Consider the following 23,097-nt stretch of genomic DNA (forward strand, 5'->3'; position numbering starts at 1 on the left):
TTGATTATTCCCTCAAATATGGTTTCCAAACTTCTAGATTTCTCTTCTTCCTCAGGAATACCAATTATTCTTAGGTTTGGATGTTTAACATAGTCCCAAATTTCTTGGAGGCTTTGTTCATTTCTTAAAATTCTTTTTTCTTTTTCTTTGTTGGATTGGGCTAATTTGAAAGCCTTGTCTTCAGGCTCTGAAGTTCTTTCTCCTGCTTGTTCAATTCTATCCTGAGACTTTGCAGTGCATTTTGCATTTCTCTAAGTGTTTCTTTCATTTCCAGAAGTTGTGATTGTTTTTTAATTTATGTTGTCTATTTCACTGAAGGATTCTCGTTTCATATCCTGTATTATGTTTTTGATTTCTTTAAGTTGGACTTCACCTTTCTCTGGTGCCTTCTTGATTAGCTTAATAATCGACCTCCTGAATTCTTTTTCTGGCAATTCAGAAGTTTTGTCTTGGTTTGGATCCATTGCTGGTGAGCTGGTATGATCTTTTGGGGTGTCACAGAAGCTTGTTTTGTCATATTACCAGAATTGTTTTGCTGGTTCCTTCTTATTTGGATTTACTATGTCGAGGGGGAAGTTCTGGGATTCAAGGGCTGCTGTTCAGATTCTTTTGTCCCATAGAGTGCTCCCTTGATACAGTGTTCTCCCACTTTCCCTAGGAATGGGGCTTCCTAAGAGCGAAACTGCAGGGATTGTTTTTGCTCTTCTGGGTCTGGTCACCCAGTGGAGCTACTGGGCTCTGAGATCATACTGGGGAGTGTTGGCAAAGAGTCCTGTGATGTGATCCATCTTGAGGTCTTATAGCCATGGATACCAGCGCCTGCTCCAGTGGAGGTAGCAGAGGATTGAAGTGGACTCTGAGGATTCTTAGTTGTGTGTGTGTGCGTGTGTGTGTGTGCGTGCGTGCGTGTGTGCGTGCATTTTTTGAGATGTAGTTTTGCTCTTGTTGTCCAGGCTGGAGTGCAATGGTGCAATCTCGGCTCACTGCAACCACTGCAACCTCCACCTCCTGGGTTCAAGCGATTCGCCTGCCTCAGCCTCCTGAGTAGCTGGCATTACAGGCACCTGCCACCATGCCTGGCTAATTTTTTGTGTTTTCAGTATAGATGGGGGTTTCACCGTGTTTGCCAGGCTGGTCTCAAACTCCTGACCTCAGGTGATTCACCCACCTCAGTCTCCCAAAGTGCTGGGATTACAGGTGTGGAGGTTGTGTTTTTGTTGAGTGTGCTATTTTTTGTGTTGGTTGGCCACCAGCCAGGAGATGGCACTTTCAAGACTACATCAGCTGCGGTCCTTTAGGGAGGATAAAAACTTGCCCAGGGACACCTGGTTAAGTATTCAGGTTTCTCAGGTAGTGGGCAGTACCATAGGGCTCCCAAGAGATTATGACCTTTGTCTTTGGCTACCAGGGCGGGTAAAGAAAGACCACCAGCTGGGGGCAGGGATAGGCATGTCTGAATTCAGTATCTCCTTGTGTGAGGCTTGCTGCAGTTGCTGTGGGGGTTGGGAGTGTGGTTCCCAGTCCAGTGGAGTTATATTCCCAGGGGGATGATGGCTGTCTGTGCAGAGTCATACAGGTCACCAGGGAAGTAGGGGAAAGCTGGCAGTCACAGGCTTCACCCTGTTCCCATACAGCCCTCAGTCCTAAAGGCTGGTCTCACTCTCACCATGTCCCCCCTAACAGCACCGAGTCTATTTCTGGGAAGCAGGTAACCAGGGCTAAGAACCTGCCTGAGGCCGTGAGCCTCCCTACTGAGAAAGCAAGCTGACTCACAGGTTTTTGGCATATCAAGGAACCTGTAACAGTGATCAAGTTCCGTCAGAGGGTCTGTGGATTTTTTGGCTTTGCTGGTATATTCCTGCAGTAGTTCTTGGAGCAAAAGTTCACAGTGTGAGTCTCCACACACTGCTCTGTCCATCCAAGTGGGAGCTGCAAGCTAGTCCTGCCTCCTGTCTGCCTTCTTAATCCCAGTGGATCCTCACTGAGTTTCTTTAAGAGCATTATTCTGAATTCCTTTTTAGACATTTTATAGATTTCCTTTTCTTTTGGGTCTGTTACAGGAGAATTATTGTGTTCCTTTAGAGGTGTCATGCATTCTTTCTTTTTCGTGTTTCCTGTGTTCCTACATTGATATCTGTGCATCTGGTAGAATTGTTACCTCTTCCAGTTTTATGGAGTGGCTTTTGTAGGGAAGGACTCTTCTGTAAGTATATCCTATAGCATCAGTTGGGTAGGGCACTTTGGCTTTCATTTGGGTGAGTCCAGGAGTGTAGTCTCCAAATAGGTTTTTTTGTTTGTTTGTTTGTTGTTTTTGTTTATGTTTTGGCTGTAATCAACATCAATGGTATCTGTGAGTGCCTCGGTGGCCTAGACTACAGTTGTTAGTGGAGGCAGTTATGTGGCTTTTCTGGGGGTTGGAGCTGCCTGACAGGCTGGTTCTGAAACCCTGGAAGTGTACATCATGTACAGTGGCTCCACTGGTCATGGAGACAGCGTTGCTGGTGGTGATATGTCCCAGGTGTAGGCCAGTCCCTGGTTCCACAGTGTGCAGAAGCTCTGACAGCCAAGGGGTGAGGTGTGTTTACTGATGCAAGAAGTCTCATGTTTTTAGTGTACTAAAATAAAATAAAAATATTTGGAGTATTCTTTTTTATTTATCTCATCTACTGAACTCAGGCAAGTAAAGAAAAAAATCTCAAATTAATAGCTTAAAATGCTTTTAAATAACTAGAATTCCAGCTGCTAATGCAGTAAAAGAGAACTAATGCAACAACCGTGTAGTAGAGTATCAGTGTACACATAGATAAACAACACAATGAAAAAAATGCTTGTTTTTTATTGTTTCAGGGGCTCTTTATAACAAGAAAGAATTGTATAATAATTCAAACTTAAATTTAGTTGAGAAAATATTGAAGACCCTTTCTGCAAAGGCACTGGGCTCTAGACCTTGTATGGGTATATTCATTCCCTAGGGCTGCTGTAGCATGTTACTGCATAAATTTATTCTCTTACAGTTCTGGAGGCTAGAAGTCTAAAATCAAGGTGTTGGCAGAGCCATGGGGAGAATCTATTGCATGCCTTTCTCTTAGCCTCTAGTAATGATGGCAATTTTTGGCATTCCTTAACTTGAAGATACCTCCCTCCAATCTGTATCTGCATCACTCCAGTCCTTGTATCTGCATCTGTTACATACTATTTTCCCTCTGTATCCATCTCTTCTCTTCTTATAAGGACACCAGTAATACTGGATTAAAGATCTACCCTATTTCAGTATGACCTCATCTTAGCTAACTATACCTGCAATGATCCTTTTTCCAAATGAGGTCACATTCTGAGGTTCTAGGAAGGACATAGATTTTTGTGGGGACCTTATTTAACACAACACATGCTGAATACATGGGGCTTCTAAAATGAATAAAAAGTGGCTATTGCCTTCAGAGAGGTATAGTTCCTGATGTAGTTGGGGAAATAGGTACAGGAAATTAATGCAAGGCAATGTGTTCAAGTGATAACGAATATAGAATACTTATGGACACATGGAGGAGTTGGTACTTGGTTGGAGTTGGTGACAAACCTGAAGACTCACTAGTATGCAAAACAGGAATGCTGAGCATTCTGGGCTGAAGGACCAGTCCGAGCAGGCACAGTCGTACAATTGTGCCTCCACAATGTGGGATGCTTGCAACACTTTGAGTGTATGGCTAGAGGATAGCATGGCCTTTGGCTAGTAATTGCATGGACTGTGGTGGCCACAGAGGAAGGATGGAGAAAGGACGAAGTAAGAGGGAGATAAGAAAGATGATGGGACCCCCAATGGCAGTTTATCTCTATAAATGACTGCCACAGAAGTCTGCTCTTCAGAGATAGTAGGAGTGGGAGTGGTCTAGGAGAGGCTGGATGACCATTTCTTAAAGGTGGTCTAGAGGACATTGCTGAACTCAGAGGAATTGGCCTAGGTGAATTCTATGCTCCCTCTTAGCTCTCCAATTCTGCAATTATTAGGCAGAAATATATTTTCAGTTATCATGTCTTGTATCTCTCACTATTATTATGCTTTTGATTCTTCCTCATTTTCTCCCTATTGAGCACCTTCCATATTCTAGGTGTTGGAGATACAATAGTGAACAAGAAGAAAAAGACACTGTCGGTTTAATCTCTTCTCTATAGCATTAGCACAAAGAGTACATAGTGGGTTCTACATAAATGTTGCTTTGAACTGAATACAAGTAAGGAAAAATGACAAGGCCGTTTTGCCCTGGGCAGTAAGTTCTGCTTCAGAGTAGAACTGTTTGAAAGATGATTTCAGGGACCTCCTTATGAGGAGGTGGAGAGTAGGTGGCTGCTTATGTGGTGTTTGATTTCTGAGTCATCAAAAACACTCCTTTGCCTCCCAAAATATCTCCTCCATGCAGGCTGTGGGTACTTTTAATTCCACTGTTGGAAGTTGGTTTCCCAAGGTTTTCTCCTCTGTTAGAATGTAAATGCCTATAAAGAGAGGATATCCATTTACCCTCATTAGTCTTTTGTGCTTTAGTATAAGGGATTTTCTCAGCCCTTTTTACATAGTGGGTTTTTCAGAAAAACACACATAGGGAAAAAGAGACCCAGAGGAGGAATATTGGGCATGCCAAAAGTAAGGTTTGTTAAAAACGGTTTGGATGAGACTGACCCTGGAGATGTAGTTCTTTGGCCTACAAAAATCTATTCTTATTCTTGCATCTAGCCATTTGTTGGTGTATGTTGGACAAGAATGGTTGAACATTTTATGGCTACGAACTTGTCAGTTTTTTTTTAAAGGGCAATAAATCTCACCTCTTCCATCCTCACCTCAACAAAAATAATTTGCGTGGCAACCTGATATATGGTCTGTATTGACAAGGCTATGCTACGTATGGTTTACGTGTTCACATGACAGAGGGGTTCTGTATTTGTCAGGGAAGGCAAATACTAGCTGCTGTAACAAATGTTCCCCAAAGTTCCAGTGGCTTATTTCAGAGGTTTCTTTCTCATTTACATCACAATACAATTCAAATTGATTTTGGGGGAAGGGATATTCCACATAGTCCTTCTGGGACCCAGGCTCTTTTCATGCTATGGGTCCACCTTCAATGTGTGGCCTCACAGTCATGCTAGACTCACCTGGAAGATGTGCTAGGGGAGAAGAAGCATGTAGAGAAAGCACACTTATTAACTGCCATGGCCTGGAAGTGACATATTTCACCTCACATTCCATTGGCAAGAACTAGTCCCCAGGAACTACCCAGATGGAAGAAGCTGCAAAATATAGTTTAACTGTATCCAGGAAGAGGAAAAGCCTCTTGGTGGATCTCTGGCATAGGTTCATCAAAAAGCATTTGTACATTTTCCTTTTGTCTGTGACATAACTTGACCCTTGGAGTGTTGTCATTAAAGGGACAGTGGACAAGAGAGAATAGCAGTAACATTGAAACTGTTAGTGTTTAAAATAATGAAAAGTAATTCAATCTACTTAGTGAAGGACATCATCCTTTCTTGCATTTTTGCTATTTAAGGGAGGACAAAGTCTTGACTCAAATGTCTGTTTTGTTTGCTTGTTTATTTGCTTTGTAATGGAGGTAGAAAAAAGCTAACAGAAACTTCACTTGCATACATCTTGGAATCACGTTAGAACACCTTAGGTTTGGGGTTTTAAATGATATGGCTTCTGCAATATGTTTCAGCTATCTTTGGTAATAAGAGTATGTTAGTGTATGGAGAAGACTTAGAGATCCTCAGTCCACCTCCCATTGTCTAGAGAAGAGAACCGAGAGGTAGCTGAATTATCCAAATTCACAGCAAGTTAGTGGTTTATATTGGTCTCAGACCCCATTTTCCAGGTTTGTACTCAAGTGTTTTCTTCACTACCACAATGCTGTTCCCTAGAAAACTACTATTTGGAGAATAGACCTGGCTTGGTGTGATCAGTGGATGCCAGCCAGAAGGGAAGAGGCTTGACCAGGTGAAATCGGAAGGTTCCTTCTACCTTTTAGATTCCTTGACTGATTGTATTTAAGTAGGTGGTGTCTGATTGTATAATCCCTGGCCTGACAGAAGTGATATGGCCTTCTAAGAATTTATAATGTTTCTGAGGAAACAGAATCTCAGTTCCTTATTCTTCTCAGCTATTTCTTTATTTTTAGCTTTTCAAAAACTATATTTGTTTTTAAATTTATAAACTTATTTTTAAAAATTATAAATAATATTATAGAAATTAAGTAAATATAACAAAAATATATACAAAATATAAAATTACCTGTAATTTCATAACTTGCTAATGCAGCAATAACCTCTTAATATTTTGGTGTACTTCCCAACCATTTTCAGTACATATATATTTGCATATTTATGCACAATATAATTTGGATGAAATGTTATGCAATATGAAATAAATGTTATGTAACCCTTAAACTTTTTTCATATTATGCAATATCTCATTTCTGTGAGATGAAATATTACACAACCCTTAAAATTTTTTAAAGTAAGTAATGATATGGAAAGATGCCCACATATATTTGTTTATTATGTACAATATAATTCTAATTCTATTTGTTTTGTCTGCTTGCTTACTTGCTTTTTAATGGAAGTAGAAAATGCTAACGGGAATTTTCATTTCATACATCTTGGAATAAAATTCTAATTTTACTTTTTTTAAGGGTTGCATAATATTGCATCTCATGGAAATATACTATGCTTAAAATAATGGCCCAAGTGGGGCGGAGGGGACGAGAGTAGTATCTTTGGTTCTTTGGCCCTGACGCTGTGTTCCTCTTCTCCCAGGGCATCAGCAGCCTGTTCAGCTCTCTAAAAGTTGTCCGGCTGCTCCGTCTTGGGCGAGTGGCCCGTAAGCTGGACCACTACATTGAATATGGAGCTGCTGTGCTGGTCCTGCTGGTGTGTGTGTTTGGGCTGGCTGCACACTGGATGGCCTGCATCTGGTACAGCATTGGGGACTATGAGATCTTTGACGAGGACACCAAGACAATCCGCAACAACAGCTGGCTGTACCAACTAGCGATGGACATTGGCACCCCTTACCAGTTTAATGGGTCTGGCTCAGGGAAGTGGGAAGGTGGTCCCAGCAAGAATTCTGTCTACATCTCCTCGTTGTATTTCACAATGACCAGCCTCACCAGTGTGGGCTTTGGGAACATCGCCCCATCCACAGATATTGAGAAGATCTTTGCAGTGGCCATCATGATGATTGGCTGTAAGTATGACAGTGCTGGGTGGGGTGGTAAGGTCATGCTGTTTGGCCATCTCTTCTGTTAGCTGGAAATAGGGCAATGACTATAGTGCCAGCAGGATCAGGGGACTAATAACTTAAAACAAGGGAGAGATTTTTTTAAAGACGAGGCTTATAGTTACTTTGATAATTAAAGCAGTATATGCTTACTGCAAAAAAATTTAGAAAATACAAAAGAGTGCAAATTAGAAAGTAAAGACTATCCATAATTCTACCTCTCAGAGATAACTACTAATACTGTTGGTGTCTTCCCTTATAGACTATTTTCTTTGCATATCTGAATACATATAGATTTTTATAAACTTAAAATGAGACCTTACTGCATACACACTTTGGTAAACTATTCATAGAACAGTGAGTTATGGAAGTCTTTTCATGTCAATTTTTTTCTTTTTAATAAAAATTGTATATATTTAAGGTATGCAATGAGATGTTTTGATATAGTGAAATGATTATGACAGTGAAGCAAATTAACATATCCATTCCTTTACATCATTACCTTTTTTTTGGTGAAAGCACTTGAAATCTGCTCTCCCAGCAAATTTCCTGTAGGCATTACAGTATTATTAACTATATCCGTCTTGCTACATGTCAATTTGAACATAGCTGTAGATCAGCATAGTCTAATATAGTATGAGAAAAAGAATGTATGAAAAATGAATGCAAAACATCTCATTAATTATGTTTTATATTGATTGTATATTGAAATGGTAATATTTCTGGGATGTATCGGTTAAGCAAAATATTCTCTTAGAATTAATTTGTTTCATTTTCTTTTTAAAAGTAGCTCCTAGGAAAAATTTAAATTTAATCATCTGGACAGTGCTGGTCTAGATCAACATTTTTGATGTCTTGCTTGATGGGAAATTTTCCAACTCAAAAAAAAATCCACAGACACAGAGGGAAGAAAGGCTCTTGTTCAGTTGAGAAGTAATAGGTTATTGGAGTAACTTCATTGGATTGAGAAACAACCTTAGTTCTTGAGAAAGATACTTAGATCTTATTGACTTACTGACCGTTGTATAGCTGTTCTATTGCTGAATGTAGAAGCAACTTGTGGCTGCAGACAACAATGAATTCCCCTCATTAAAGGGAGTCTTATGTAGGAAGGGACCTAACTGGGATGGAGAAAGCAAACAAGTTTGAGTGGATTGGACTCATTGTGAAACTGCCAAGTGCACCCTGTGGGCACTTCAATGACAAATTGAGATGTGAGAAGACAGTCCTCTGGTGCAACTTCAGTTTAGACAGGTCTGAGCACACGTAAAAACTCTTGGGTTCTTGTTTCAGTAGGCAGAAACTGTTTCTCTTGATGTACTCCTTTAGGATGGAGTTGACAAATTGTTATACCGCCCAGGGAAACCTGAGGCTTCAGCCCGCCTTGCTTTGTCCAGCTGACCAGAGATTCAGCATGCCGCTTTGTGAGTGGGTTTTATTACCTCAAATTGTCACATTTGCTGCTTGGTACCTCCTTTTTTGCAACAGCCTCATCATGTCTGATGGAGTCCTTTCATAAAAGCCCTCTCTGCAGGCAGAGTTTTCCTGAGAGTATTTAAGGAATGTGTCTAAGGGGGTAATTGATTTGTGCGAAGTATGTGCCTATGGAGCTTTGGGTTTGTTCCTTACTTTAAAATGGGTTTTAATAGAGATGATTGCCTGGCCATGGGAAGCAGTGTTAAGGATCTGTGGGTGGCTAATTGCTTCATCTTAATTAGAATTTGAGGTGCTTTCTCATGTCACAGAAAAGGATTTAAGATCTTTTCTCTTCTGGAACTGTTTCAGCCTTAACTGCATGTATTTCCTAGGCAGTGCTTACTTACAGCATTTTTGTAAGCCTTGGGGCTCACAAAATAAACAACCAGATGCACCGTGCTTAGGACATGATTTGATTTCCTTCTCTTAGAGGGAGGGAGAGATGAGCCACTTTGTCAATCGAAATACCTTGTTATATCCATTACGGAAAATTTGCTAAGAGTGGTCATTTAGGAAATGGGTCCCATTTTATGGACTTGCAAAAGGCTTTCAAATATGAGATTTCCCTGCAACTTCTTACCTGGAAGAAAATAGTTCTGGTGGCATGGTGGCATATAGTAAGGATAAGCAGTTGGGTTTTGTTTGTTTGTTTGTTTGTTTTTCCCAAAATGATTCATCTATGGAAAGCACAATTTCTTGGGTATAGTCTCCAGGGAAAACTTCAATTATTACCGCCTCTTTTCTCTTCCCACCTTCTGAGAGTCAGGTGATCTCTCTCTCTTTCTTTTTTTCTCTCTGTTGCTTTCTCTCTCTGTCTCTCTTCTCTTTCTCTTCTCTCTTATCTCTCTCCCTTCTTCTTCTTCTCTCTTCTCTCTCTCTCTCTTTTTTTTGAGACAGAGTCTCACTCTGTTGCCCAGGCTGCAGTGCAATGGTATGATAGGTTCACTGCAACCTCTGCCTCTTGGGTTCAAGTGATTCTCCTGCCTTAGCCTCCCAAGTAGCTGGGCTTATAGGCCCGTGCCATAACACCTGGCTAATTTTTGTATTTTTAGTAGAGATGGGGTTTCACCATGTTGGCCAGACTGGTCTCGAACTCTTGACCTCAGGTGATCCACCTTCCTCGGCCTCCCAAAGTGCTGGAATTACAGGTGTGAGCCACCACGCCCAGCCCACTTCTTTTTTTAAAAAGGTAAAATACATGGGTAGTCACCTCTGCATTATGCAGCCAAGGATGATGTTTAGTTAAGCAAGTCTACTTAACACCATTTCCTTGAACACTTATTATTTGCCAGACACTGTACAAAATACTCTACACACAATTTTTTCTGCTCATGACAACGGTATATGTTAGAGATTATTATCTCCATTTTATAAGGAAATGGAGGCTCACAGAAGTTAACTCACTTTCCCAAGAACCTGGGACTGGTAGACAGGAGAGACAGGATTCAGATCCAGATCTCTCTCCTGTGGTAGTGTGGTCTAATGACACAGACCCCAGCAGTCTCTCCACACTTAGGCACTGAAAATTCACTTCATAGATTTTAGCAAGCCAGCAGTTTCTGCAGTGGAAACTTTTTCTTTGCTTGTTTGTTGTTGTTGTCATTTTAAGAACAAGATTATGGTACAGACTCAGGGGACTGGGTGCTTAGGAAACCAGCCATTTTTCAGCAACCTGTCACAGTTTCAGCTGTTCCACTTTCCATGTGACACACATCTGCCAAATTGTGCTAACAAGAAAGTTACTGCACTTGGTGTAATGCGTTGGTAATTATCCTTGTAAATTTATACTCCAAACAGTGTTTGTTCAGGACAACTGCTGATGTCTTACTAGATTTACAGGGTTCTCTTTTACCTTTTTTTGCCTGTGTATACACATGTATACACTGACCTCCTTCCTGTACAGCTCGTGGGATTAGACTGACATCAGATTTGGGATCTCTAGGAATGGGGAGCATTGACCACAGCCTGTACTTACATCAAATGCTCAGTGCTGTCTCCCTCCCTGACTACCAGGTCACTCTGGTAGTCAGGCCTAGCACTCCTTAAGGGGTAAAAAGAGACAAAAAGCCAGTGGGTTTTTGGAGTGCTGGGTATGTTAATGATTTTCTCCTCTTTGCACTGAATTTTATATGCCTTAGTAATAGTGTTTCTTGGCTATCTTGTTGCAGTGTATTAGCCATAATATAGATTATCCGAGCTTTCTATTACCTCCCCTGTCTGCTCTGAACATCTCATTACAACTTGGCTAATTCCCCAGAGGATGACATGCAGCAGGAAAACTAAATATTTTCAAGCTAGCCTACCTTTTTTCAGTTCTGAGAAGAAATTGCTTTAAGAAGGGTGAAAACTGTTGACTAAAATGAGCTTTTGTGATTAGCTGTGGATTTAGGTGATCTACAGTGTCTCCAAGTGCCTGGTTTTATGTCTGATTTCCATTCTGGGGTCTTGGCCTGGATTGGGGCAAGCCAGCTTCTGCCCTGGTTTCCCTGCCTTCCCTGTGTAGATCTGTGGTAGTCCCTGGCAGGGGCTGACTATAAGGTATGGTGAGTGGACTCATTTTCTCTAATATAGTCTCTCCTGTGCATTGGTAATACCAAGAGAAGCACAAGGCCATGCCAGCCCTCTGTGTGACATCTAGCAGAGAATGTCCCCCATTCAACAGGCACATACTGAGTGTCTCCCCACGTGCCAACAGATGCCAGGCTAAGTGCTAAGGATTTGGTGACTTAACACCATAGTTGGTGCTCTTAAGGAGCTGACAGTATGGGTGGTGGAGGTGGATAGGAAGGACAGAGACAGACCCTGTCAGCCCAGCAGCCAGCAACAAAGACCTAGAGATGGAGTCTTCACTGTGGCTGATCCTTTCCCTGGCCTTTGAGGAATCCCTCAAAGGAAGAAGAATTGTCAGGGGAAGAGTCCTTTTATGTGGGAGGTCTCAGGTTAGGGACCTGACCCTGTTTGGGGGAGCTCTCCAGGGATAATTTGATGGCAAAGAGATAGTTTCCATTTTCTAAATATGGGCTTTGCACTTTTCTGATTCTCTTCTCATAATGTCATTGCTGTCATTCTGTCATTTTAAGTCAGCCACATCTATTTCCTTTCTGTCTGCTAATGGTAGGGGGTCTAGACAATGTACTCCTACTCCAGACACTCTCCACCCCCAAGCCTAATATTTGGTCTCCTACCTCAGCACTGCACAACACCTGTCTCTTTGAATTCATTTCTCTTCCCAGTTCTCCTCCCACTTCAGGTCCTTAAAACTCTAGCTGAGTGTCAGCTAAAGGGACTCTCGTAAGCATTTCCTTGGTCCAGTTCTCCTCTCTGCTTCTAGTTCTACTGGGCCAGATACCATCCGGATCAATGCTTTAGGTGACCTCTCCCTCAGGCCTGGAAACTCCCAGACAGCAACTGGGCCCACCCTAGTGTTTCCTTCTATTGCCTTCTTGCCTGGGAGGAAGAGACACTACTTACGTGCACTGCCGAACACTTGACCCCATTACCTCACCCACTTGTAGCCCAGCAGTATCCCTTGTGGCCTCACTTCAGCTTGGATTGTCACTTGCATTCAAATATGGGATTTTCCCCTGCCTCCTTCGTGACCTTATTTAAAGATTTCTTGTTTCTTTCCGTTTCACTTCTGCTGTGTATCCCTTTTCACATTCTGTACCAACATACTGATTTTTCTAAAACCATGTGGGTCACAACTGCCAGGAGGCTGTAATGATATTCTTAGGAGACTTCTGACACATGGTGGACTCTTAGTAAATGTTTACTGACTTCTTGAATCAGAGCAATTGAGAAGACCCTGATATTTTGGAAGGCTTCTTCAGTGCTTCAGTGCTATTGGCAACACTTTTAAAAAAGTAGGATATGGGTTCTGCTGTTGGACAGAGACCCAAAGTGGCATGAACAAAATTTTCTAAAAGTTTAGGGTTGGCCTGGCTACTCTGCAGTCATCAGAGACCGAGGTTTCTCTGCTATATTCAACACATGACTTTCATATTGGGATCCCATATGGCTTTTTTTTTTTTTTTTTTTTCCCCAGCCATATGTTCTTATTCCAGAAAGTAGAAATAAAAGGAAGGGGAAAGCTGGTCATACTCCTTACTTTTGAGAACAAGACTAGGAAGTTGTCTATCACTTTTGTTCGCATCACATTGGCTGGAACTTGGTAACCTAGCCACACTGGGAAGGGAAGCTGGGAAATATAGAAATACAGTATTTATTCTGAGTGGTCATGTGCCTGAGTAGAAATACAATAATATAGACAAGGAAAATTGATATGGGGGGATGACCAGTAGTGTCAGCCTCAACTTTCCTTCTTCTCCTCATAGTCCTATTCTGTCAATTGATACTAGGAAACATTAGTCCTCCACAGCAGGAAGAGCTTGTTGGAGCTTTGTCCTTATATTTCTAGTTGAGAGACTTTGATTCAAATCTTAGATCTGCTCTGTGCTTTGGGCTGTATCCTCTATTTTTGTGAATTAGAGGTAAGAGGCTCTCCTGACAATCTCACTTGGCCGAAGTGAAAATTAAATGAGATAATAATATATAACAACGTTTTGGAAAAATTTGAAATTTAACATTCAGATGTCATGATTTATTGTTGTTAATAACAGTGTTTGTTTCTTGCTCTTCCTAGTTAACTTTTTCTTTTTTGTAATTAGAAAAAAGAAGAAAGTAGTAATTGCTACTCCCTTCTCAGGAGCATGAGAATGCTGTTTAATTTCATTTTTGGTTTATATTTATTTTGGGAATGGGGCAGTGTTCAGAATGTTATAGGAGAAATAGCCTTTCATTTCCAATTTATCGTTAGAGTTCTTTTCTAGCCAGCAATCAGCTTGATTTTTTCTCTATAACCTGTTGTGTTTTTTTCCCAAAAAAGTTCTGCCTACTACTATGCATTTCAGTTGGGTGCCCCCATTTTGGACAACCTTAGACTATTTTCTGTCTTCCACATCACTTTCTCCCCTCCTCCAGAAAACTCTGGTTACTCCCACCCTGTTCATAACCCTTTGTCATTTCATGCCCTTAGACTGATGGACCCTATTTTGGGTTTATTCACTTGGTTTCACTTTACACTGCTCTGTGAACATTCTTGTGACATCATGGCTATCTTTTTTGCCTGCTATTTGGTCCAGCTCTGGTGAGGCTCTAAGCTTCCTGAGGGTGGGACTTGTGGGTCGTCTTGTTCTTTCTCTTCTCTTTTGTTCCTAGGCTGCTGTAATGTGGGAAAGAGCCTACATTTTGAAACCAGTCAGTTCTGGCTTTCAGGCCCACCTCTGCCCATGATTAATGCTTTGACCTTCAGCAGGTTCCTTAACTGAAAATGGAGGTACCAAATGGGGATGCAAAAACAAAATGATGTGAAGTACCAAAATACCTAGCCTAGTGCTTCCATGCAGAGTGTTTAAACAATGATAACTCTCTCCTTGCCCCTCTGTTTCTTCTCTTGCAGCACAATTATAGGACCCAACAAAGGATGGTGTTTCTCAACTATTTGTTAGTTCTTTGGGTATGCTCTACTTTAATAGAATTGAACTTGCATAAAATATCAGGTACATTACAGTGTTTAAAGTACAGGTCATTAAATATAAGTATATCTGGATGTGAGGTTCCTTAGATACAAAGCTTCTTAAAAAAAAAATTGGCCTGAGTGCGGAGCAAGTTATGGGAAGCCCTTAAGTAGAAAGTCATTTTGTGTGGTTGGGAAGTCCTCCCAGGCTTCACTGTTCAGGCTTGACTGGCAGGATCTTCACTGGACAGGACATGGTAACAGGAGCAGCAGGAGTGATCCCCGTGGAGAAGGGGAGAAAAGACTACAAATAGTCATGCACTGGGTGCCCAAGACATGCCAGGTTATGCTGGGAAGTTTTCACTACCCAGTAACTCTTATAAATAGGCTTTCTTATCCCTGTTTTGCAGATCAGAAAACTGAGTTCAGAGACATGAAATAACTTACTTAAGGTCACAGTTTGAGAGGTGGCTGGACTGGGTTTTGACTTCAGTTTCATCTGACAAAGTCATTCCCTTTGTCTTGTTGCTTTCCTTGATTATTTTGGGATTTGGCAGGAGAAAATGTTCTTTGTGATGTGTGTGTGGTCGGGGGATGCAGGGTAAAGAATCAGGGAGAGAAAGAGGGCAGTGGAGAGATTGCAGGAGAGGGGTGGAAGATATCTCTATTATTTTGAACTATAATTACGGTGACAAAATATCTTGTGTGTATTGTGGGAGGGCATCATCCTTGTTCATAGTTGGATTACTGCACTGGGCAGAGGAATTTACAACAAGTTTTAGATGTTCAGAAGCTTTGATGATGGAATGCCAACCGATAAGGGTCATTGTTCTGATCTTATAGGTACCCACATTATTTGAAAAATTCCTTTCCTTTTTAAAAATATAATTTTAATTCAAATGTCAATTATAATATGGAGATGTTGCTAAAATCCAATCCTTTGTTTCTAGTAATATTTTGCTTCTATGTCTGTTGTCTCCTTTGAAACTCACAATACTCCATAAGGCAAGTAATGTTCTCCCCATGTTATGGATAAAGAATCTGTGGAGTAATTTGTCAAAGGTCACCCAGCTAGTTAGAAACAGAGCCGGCTCATGACTCCCAACTAGTGCTATGCTTGCTCTTGTAGATCTCCATGACAGCAGTTGGTACTGGTAGCCACAGGCCACAGTTATGTCAGTAGATTGCAGAGGCTGATTCCTTTGTAGGGTGTCCTTGAAGCTTGAGCAGGAGGGGTGAAGGTGGGCAAAGAGTGGTGAAAGTCTCTATTCTACTTTAAGCAGAGGAACTTGATTAATCACATTTCACACTTCTTCAGCTGCTTTTTGGCAAGCATTTATTGTGGCTCTCAACTGCTAGACTGACAACTACAGGCAGCTATAGAGAAATCACACAGAGGAGAAAAGAATTTTCCTTTCCTTCTTTAAAATTGGTGGGAGGAGGAAAGCCCACCAGGAAATAGTTTCTAAAAATACATCAGTAAGTATGGTCCTTGAGAAAACAAATGTTATATTTACCTGCAGTTCTCCAGAACCTCAATTAATCAACAGTGTAGCTGAGTACCTCTGGGCTCAGCTGAGTGCGTCATGTGCCAAGCACTGTGTGCCATACTGAGGATGAAGCAGTTAATGCGGCCGACAAGCTCTGCCCTCCCGTTGCTTGGAGTCTGGTAGGGGAGCCAGATGAGTCAATGAGATGAGTCTCCACTAAGGAAAGGACAGCTTGTTATGGGCACATGTGCAGGGTGTCTTCCCAGTGAGGAGGTCAAGGAGGGGTCAGGCAGTGTATACCCCATTTATTTGGGAAGAGCCATGAGCCAGGCACCTAAGGCTTTTCTAAGATTTATCATGTTGCATCTGTGTGCTGATGTTTTCACAACCAGACTTCAAGCTGCTTAGGTCAGGGGCTGTGTGAGCCAATCCATGGTCCACAGTGGGCTCAATAAATATAGAATGAATGGAGGAAGAGAGAGAAAATATGATATTTTCTCCACAGTTAACTTACAATCTACACAAATGCAAGTAGGAAAACCATGTGCAGCTGGAAAGCACTAAGTGTTCATGGAATAAGCTTTCAGATTTCTAGGAAGATGGTGATCTTTTGTGTAATATGGACGTGAATGTGGCATAAAAGAGGAGAGATTTTACTTGACCGGTGAATAATGGTTAGGATTTGCATCACTTACAATGATAGGTAAGTAATAGCAGTATTAATAATGATGAATGATTGAACATATACTGTGTGCAGAGCACATTACACACATTCTTTATTCACCTGTCCCAACACTTATGTCACAGGTGTTATTATCCTAGTTTTATAGGTGAGGAAACTAAGGCTTAGGGAGGTCAATTCTCTTTCCCTTGGTCAACCTTCTTGTGAATGGTGCAGGCACAATGCAAACCCAGATCTCTGTCTCCCAATCTCATTGTCTTTCCACCTGTCTGTGCTGCCACCCCAGTCACTGACAGCAATGAGCAGGATACTGATGCAGGAACCTGGGAGCTGAATGCTGCAGAAGAAGCAGCCGCAACCCCTTGCTGCCAAATAGTGGGCAGAAAGAAAGATGCGCTGATCCGAAAGGGACTGAGCACCTGTTTTGTGTCTTCTGGCTTGTCAGCCCCTCAGACTCCTTTTCACAGTAGGCTAGTGCTTGATGACCACCTCTGACTGTTTACCATGTGTCAAAAGACGGGGATTGCAACATTTTGCAGTAAGGCCAATTTGATGAAATTTTTTTTGGTGCTTGATGACCACTTCTGACTGTTTTCCATGTGTCAAAAGCCCGGGATTGCAATATTTTGCAGTAAGTCCAATTTGATGAAATTTTTTTAACATCCAGATCTCAATCCCGTAGTCTTCAGTTTAGAAAAGTCACTGAGATGCAGACTTGATTTTTTACTTGGAGGACTCCACCAGGGATTTCTGGGTTATATAACTCAGTTTGTTTAGACAGAAGATGCTACAGCCCATGATAGTGGTCAGCTTGTTGGCATCAAAGACTGCCCCTTTCTCTGGACAGGCCCCCTTTGAATTGATGCTACTCAGAAAGGAGGCTAACTAGACAACAAGGATGATTTGTGAAAGTCATATCCACTGCCAATGAAACCAGTCAAGCTGCATGTGCAGCTGCCATTAGGTCAGGAGAAAAACTTCCATTTTTGAAATTATATAGCATAGAAAGTCCCTGGGATCAAAAGAGACAAGCATGGGTATGGATCTTGGCTGCACTACTTAATAGTCAGCAAGGTACTTAAGTCCTGGGACTGCTTCTTCTGAAAATGGAAACGATGCAAATTAAATGGCATAAATGAAGGTAAAGATTCTTCCCTTTCAGAACCTTTGTTTCTGCTTAGTGTTCAGTCCGGCCACAGATGGCCTGCTAGTTGATGTTAATGCCTTTCTTTAACTACCCTTTGTGTGTGTTGTTTGTTCATTAATGTGGTTGAATGGTTCAACAGTTCCACCAGGGGCTTTGGTAGGTGTTGGATGAGTGTGTAAAGGAGGGAGAAGGTGTTATATGCAAATCTGGTAACAGAGAATAGGGACAGCCCAATGCTTTGTATAAGAAGAGCTTGATAAGGGTTTGTTTGTACAACTAAATATCAAGAAGAAAATCTTCCGATGAGGATACTGCAGAATGAGAAGCTGTTAGAGCCAACTCCATAAATTCTCACCTGACAGTGATTTTGCAGACTCACAAAATGTTTCCATTTTCACTTTTCCCCATTGTGAAGCTCTTTGCATGCATGGGAGAGAATAATTTCAGCTCTCATCAGCTAGAGGTCTGGCTCTGAATCACAGCTACGTGGTGATAAAAACCCACCGTCACTGCAAGAAAGCTTGACAAGGAGAGAGGTCTTGGAAGAACAAAAAGAGCAGAGGCTTTAAAACAAAATCTAATATGTGAAAAATGACCAGTGAGTTCTGCAGAGCTGCAGGTGCCCTGCTTGCAAAAGCCGACCCTGGTCAGAGGATGATCCTTTGTTCCTCCTTTGCAGAAGGAGATGGGAAACAGAACTGGTCTGGGCAGGAATGGGGGTGGCTGAGCCAGAGCAGGGGTGGGCGTAGGCTGTCCCTCCTCCTGATCACATAAATGAGGGCTGGGCCCCCTTCTTAAAGATCCCTGGGTTTGGTGTGAGGGAGTTTCAGTGCACCCATTGGGGAAACTATAGTAAACTCTAAGAAGTCCCTATGAAGCCTGGCTCAAATGTTCAAATTAACAGAGAACAGACTAACGGCACCCCTGCAGTGAAAACACAAAGTGATCGGGGCTGTTGGGGACTACCCATCTGGCCCAGTCTTGCAAGCAGAGAGGCGGGGCACAGGCAGAAGCCACAGGTTCTCCCCTGGCTGTCATTTTGATTCCATCCCTCCTGGGAAGGTCAGGTGTTTAATTATACTGAGCTGTGCTCCCATGCAGGTGCTGGCAGCCTTGGATGGAATCCAGCACCTTAACAAGTGAAAGGGAAGCAGGATTTCTGAGCAAAAGACTTTCTGAACACATTGTTGAAAGTATGATTTAAGCCTTCCATCTTTGCTTCTCTTTCTCTCTCCCCTCCACAAATATTTATCAAAACCCTACTATGTGTCAGCCACTTAGAAATGATGTGAGAACAGATGGATAATTAGCCATTCATTTTCTGTGGTAATTAACCAGCACTCCAGTGATGACACAGAGGTTAAGATTAGGAAGAACCTCACACTCATTTCCTCGGTTGTACTAAGAACCATGCCTCTACCATCCTGTGCCTTTGCGGTTGGCTTTTTATTGCACCAAATTCTATGACTTGATGTTTATCCAAATGTGTCTCCCCATTTTCCTTGGCTACACCAATGTGGAAACATAGACATGGAAAAGAGTCACAGTAGCAGGAACAAAACAGTTTCTTTTTCTGTTGCTTACCAGAAAGACCATTAGAACCCAACTTATGGCTTAAGGGGTAAGAGTAATATCTCATGGTAACTCTGGGTGACCATAGCTGCTTGTTCTTCCACCTGGTAGCATCTGCTCTCCTTCCCTGGCCACTACTGATGCATACCACATCGTTTCTCAATTGCTATGTGAACCCCCAACCCCAACGGGATGGATATTTTTCTCCATCAAAGTGCTGATGTTACTTCTTCTGTGTCACCCACAGTCACATGCAGACGCTCTGTAGTTTGCTCCAATGTGGGGGAAATGTCCTCCTCCACCTGTGCTCAGCCCTGGCATTAGGACAGAACAGGATCACGTCATACTGCCAATAATAGAATGTTTTTTCCATTCAGCTTGCCTTTTTTTTTTTTTTCTTTCCAGCCCTTTTTCATAGACCCTGATTTGAGCTTGGGCCAGAAGACACTGGGTGGGGCTGCATTCTCCCTTTCCTTCTCCTCGTGCAGAATCGCACCCTATACCAATGTTCCTAGACAAAGCTTGTTCTTGGCAAACATCTACATATGGAGAAATCACATTTCTACCATCTTTTGCTTTGGCAATCGGCATTTTGGACCAAACTTCGTGATTCCCAGTAGAGTGAGTCCTTCCCCACTGGGTACAATTTCTTGGCACTTAAGAAGAGCCATTGGACCCTGACTACTTGGAGATATAACCCTGGGAAATGGTCCTGAGTTCCCATTTACCACTCTTATCTGAGTGATTCCTGGGAACTCTCATATAAAAAAGTTTCAGCCTTTTTGCATCCATGTGGTTGGATATCGCTTTAACCAAGTTACAATTTTAAATTTATGGTTGATTATCTGTCAGATACATAATTTGCAAGAAAGTGAAAGTGCCTTTTCACTTTTTTGATGGTGTCCTTTGATGCCAGAAGTTTAACATTTTGATGAATTCTGATTTTTCTATTTTTTCTCTTTTGTTGCTTGTGCTTTTGGTGTCATTTCTTAAGGACCTTGGTCTTTAATCTACTCACTTGGTTATTACCTCCCTAGCCTCCAGCTAGCCATAAATTTGATCAGCATGGCATCAGTGTGAGAGTGTTCTGCCCATGTAATTATGTCTTCACATCGTATCAGGTAAAAGCAGTACCTGCTCTAGAGCCACTCTTCTTCTCCCACTCACTTCAGAAACGTGCAGGGGGAGCTTCTCAAATCTGTCAGTGAGAGAATCCGAGTGAATGTGAGAAAAAACACTGAATTGTCAGTGACACACGTAGCTCACAAAACCCCGACTTTTTTAGGGACAGGCTATTTGGACATACTGTTTTTAAAACTTCACCCACTGGATGTCTCATTCCTGTGTGGTCAAGAAGGCATAAGAAGTAGTTATAGAAATCCATTTTTCTGGGATACTGCTGAAAGCTGGAACCAAGACGGTCACTGTGTGGAATGACAATAAGCACTTCTCTCCAGTACTTGATCCTGAGAGTTAGAGGATATTAGCTGAGTCTGGGAGGAGTCGTGTGGTGTCGAACTGTGATATCTGCCCCGGCAGCATCTTGCCATCCCTTCCTCAGCACTGTGTCTGCCACCATTCCCTGGCAGCCAGACATGGCTGCTGCTTGCTCCATATGAAGTTACTGATCTGCTTTTCACAGTCATCTGGGCCCTAGAGACCGGCTGTTTCTTATCCCCAGGCTTATAAGCTGAGCCTGAGGCTTGAGGCAGGGAGAAGACTCACATGAGGTCACATACTGACCTTTCTACAGCCAGCCCTGCTGAAAATAGAACCCATGACTTTTACTTCTGGGAGTTCAGACCTGACGGCTTGTGTCACGCCCCTTGCCCCCTCCATCAGCTGCTCCCTTGAGATCCTGAAACCAAGCTAGAAGAGGAAGTAGGAGTATGTAGGTGAGGTTTGGTTTGAGAGGAGTAAGGGCTTTACACTGGCCTAAGTGGATTTGATTTAAGGAGAATGAAAATATTAATTCTAGTTCTCTATATTGATACACTGCTTTGAGCAAACAGTGTTTTACATACATTATGCCACTTAATCATCATTGTGACACAGTTGAAGAAGTGAGGCACAGAAAAGTTGATCAATTTTCCAGACATGACACAGTTACTGAGAGGAAGAAACAGAGCTTACATTTGAGTCTTCTGAAGTGCTCCCTCAGTGCCCCACAGCTGCCCTTTTGTGAACCCCACTGGGAACACAGAGAGGGTAGGCCAGTTTTACAACTTTTTTTTCCCCCTGAGATGAAAGACATGATGCTCACACAGAACTCTCTTGCTCTAAGCTGTCAATGTGAACGATTTATTGTTGGCAATAGTCTCAGTTCACTGGACTCCGGGCTACATGTCAGGAACTGAAGGGTGACTAACTCACTCTATGGAACCAGTGCTTGACTTGGGAAGGTGTCTACATTGACCGTTTGGATCCTGATCAGACTAAGGGAGGAGATTTAACCCCAAGTCCCTGGTACTTGACAGTACCAGGATGCCTTGCTTTTATATTTGGAACAGTCAGGATAATGACAATGTTGATGATATTAAGAGCTAAAATGTATTAGACACTTACTATGGACTACTCTTAACTCATATTGACTAATTTAATCCTCAAAGCCCTGTGAGATGGGACTATTATTCGCATTTTACAGGTGAGAAAACAGGCCCAGAAAGGTGATAAGTCATTTGCCTAAAATCAGCTAGGAAGTGGAGGAACTGGGAGAGTCATAAGTTGCAACTGCGGGTACCAACTCTGTGTGTAGCGAAGACCTGTCCTATGTCCAGATCCCTACAGTCACCTTTTAGGGATGGCTCTTCTTCCTCTCATGCTGCTACTTTGCCTCTGCTTCTGCCTCCTTAAGGAGCTGATGGTTTGGGGAGTCATGAGGGAGGTCAAGACTGGGTAAACCTTCTGATGAACGTAGGCAGTGGAGGTGGTCTCCTGTCTCCCCCTCACATCCCCTTAGTTACTCACTCTCTAGGGGGCTTTGAAAAGTTCCCAAAGCTAGGTGTTCTTTTCTGAACTTCAGTTTCCTCATCTGTAAAATGGAGGAGGTGATGGCTCTATTTCATTGGCAGAGTGATTGACAGGCTTAGATGTAATGGTGGTGAAATCCCTGGCATGGCGCCTGGCAGATAGTAAGTGCTGAATAAATAACTGCTGGAGTTACTGCTTTTATTATTATTCCTTTCCTCTTCCTCTTCCTTTCTGTTCCTACCCTAGACAGAGATGTGGGTGTTGCCTAGTGAACACTGTCTAGAAGTTGTCTAACCACAGTCCCGCTTCCAAAATTGGTTCAGAGAGCCATGAAGTGCATGAAGGTGGCCAGTCTCCACGCAGCCTGGGGTCCTGAGCATGCCCCTTTCATTATGAAATGGCAGGCATTATTCATTTATTTGTATCACTGGTCTTTGGAATAAATTAAATAATACTGCCTCAGAAAGAATTTCTCCGCACCTTCCATTGAGTACATCAACTCTCCTCTCCAACTGCTAGCCCACTAGAGATGGAGGCCCTGGAGTGGTGGGGGTGGGGAAGCATGGGGGAAGGCTCTTGGGTCAGTGGGGACAGAGTCCAAGAAGGATATTCTTCTACACGGTGTGGAGGCTTCTGATATGCTTACCACTTTGCAGATTCACTTAGCTGCTGCTTTCTTCTTTTAATCAGGCTTTTTGTAAAGCAGTTATCTCATTATTTAAATATCCTCCAGTTGAATGTTCTCACACTCATAACTTAATGACCTTAATTACGCTTATTAGTGAGAAAAGTATTTGGCATTATATTGCATTGCCTGCTGACATTCCACCATTCCTTAGAGGCTTATGTTTCCTGGTCAGGTACATAAAGAGACTGCAGAACAGGAGAACTACTAAGATACAATAGCCCTTTCTATGCCCACTGCAGCTCACTGTTCTCCAAGATTAGGTGTCCTTGGCTTGGCTATGCTGTCTCTTAGGGGCGAGG

General features: G+C 42.2%; 2 protein-coding genes across 3 annotated transcripts in view; both read left to right on the forward strand.

Annotated features, from left to right (window-relative positions):
* LOC126948846 (cuticle collagen 2-like) overlaps positions 1–23,097 on the forward strand; it is a 940,772-nt gene that overhangs the window by 230,875 nt on the left and 686,800 nt on the right. The window lies entirely within an intron of this gene.
* KCNH1 (potassium voltage-gated channel subfamily H member 1) overlaps positions 1–23,097 on the forward strand; it is a 452,445-nt gene that overhangs the window by 191,464 nt on the left and 237,884 nt on the right. For both annotated transcript variants that reach the window (XM_050781032.1, XM_050781040.1), the window contains exon 7: positions 6,796–7,225. In XM_050781032.1, coding sequence (XP_050636989.1) covers positions 6,796–7,225 — 430 coding nt within the window. The remainder of the gene's footprint in view (positions 1–6,795; positions 7,226–23,097) is intronic.

This window comes from Macaca thibetana, chromosome 1 (assembly GCF_024542745.1).
Source record: "Macaca thibetana thibetana isolate TM-01 chromosome 1, ASM2454274v1, whole genome shotgun sequence".
In the NCBI taxonomy this organism is placed as follows: Eukaryota; Metazoa; Chordata; class Mammalia; order Primates; family Cercopithecidae; genus Macaca; species Macaca thibetana.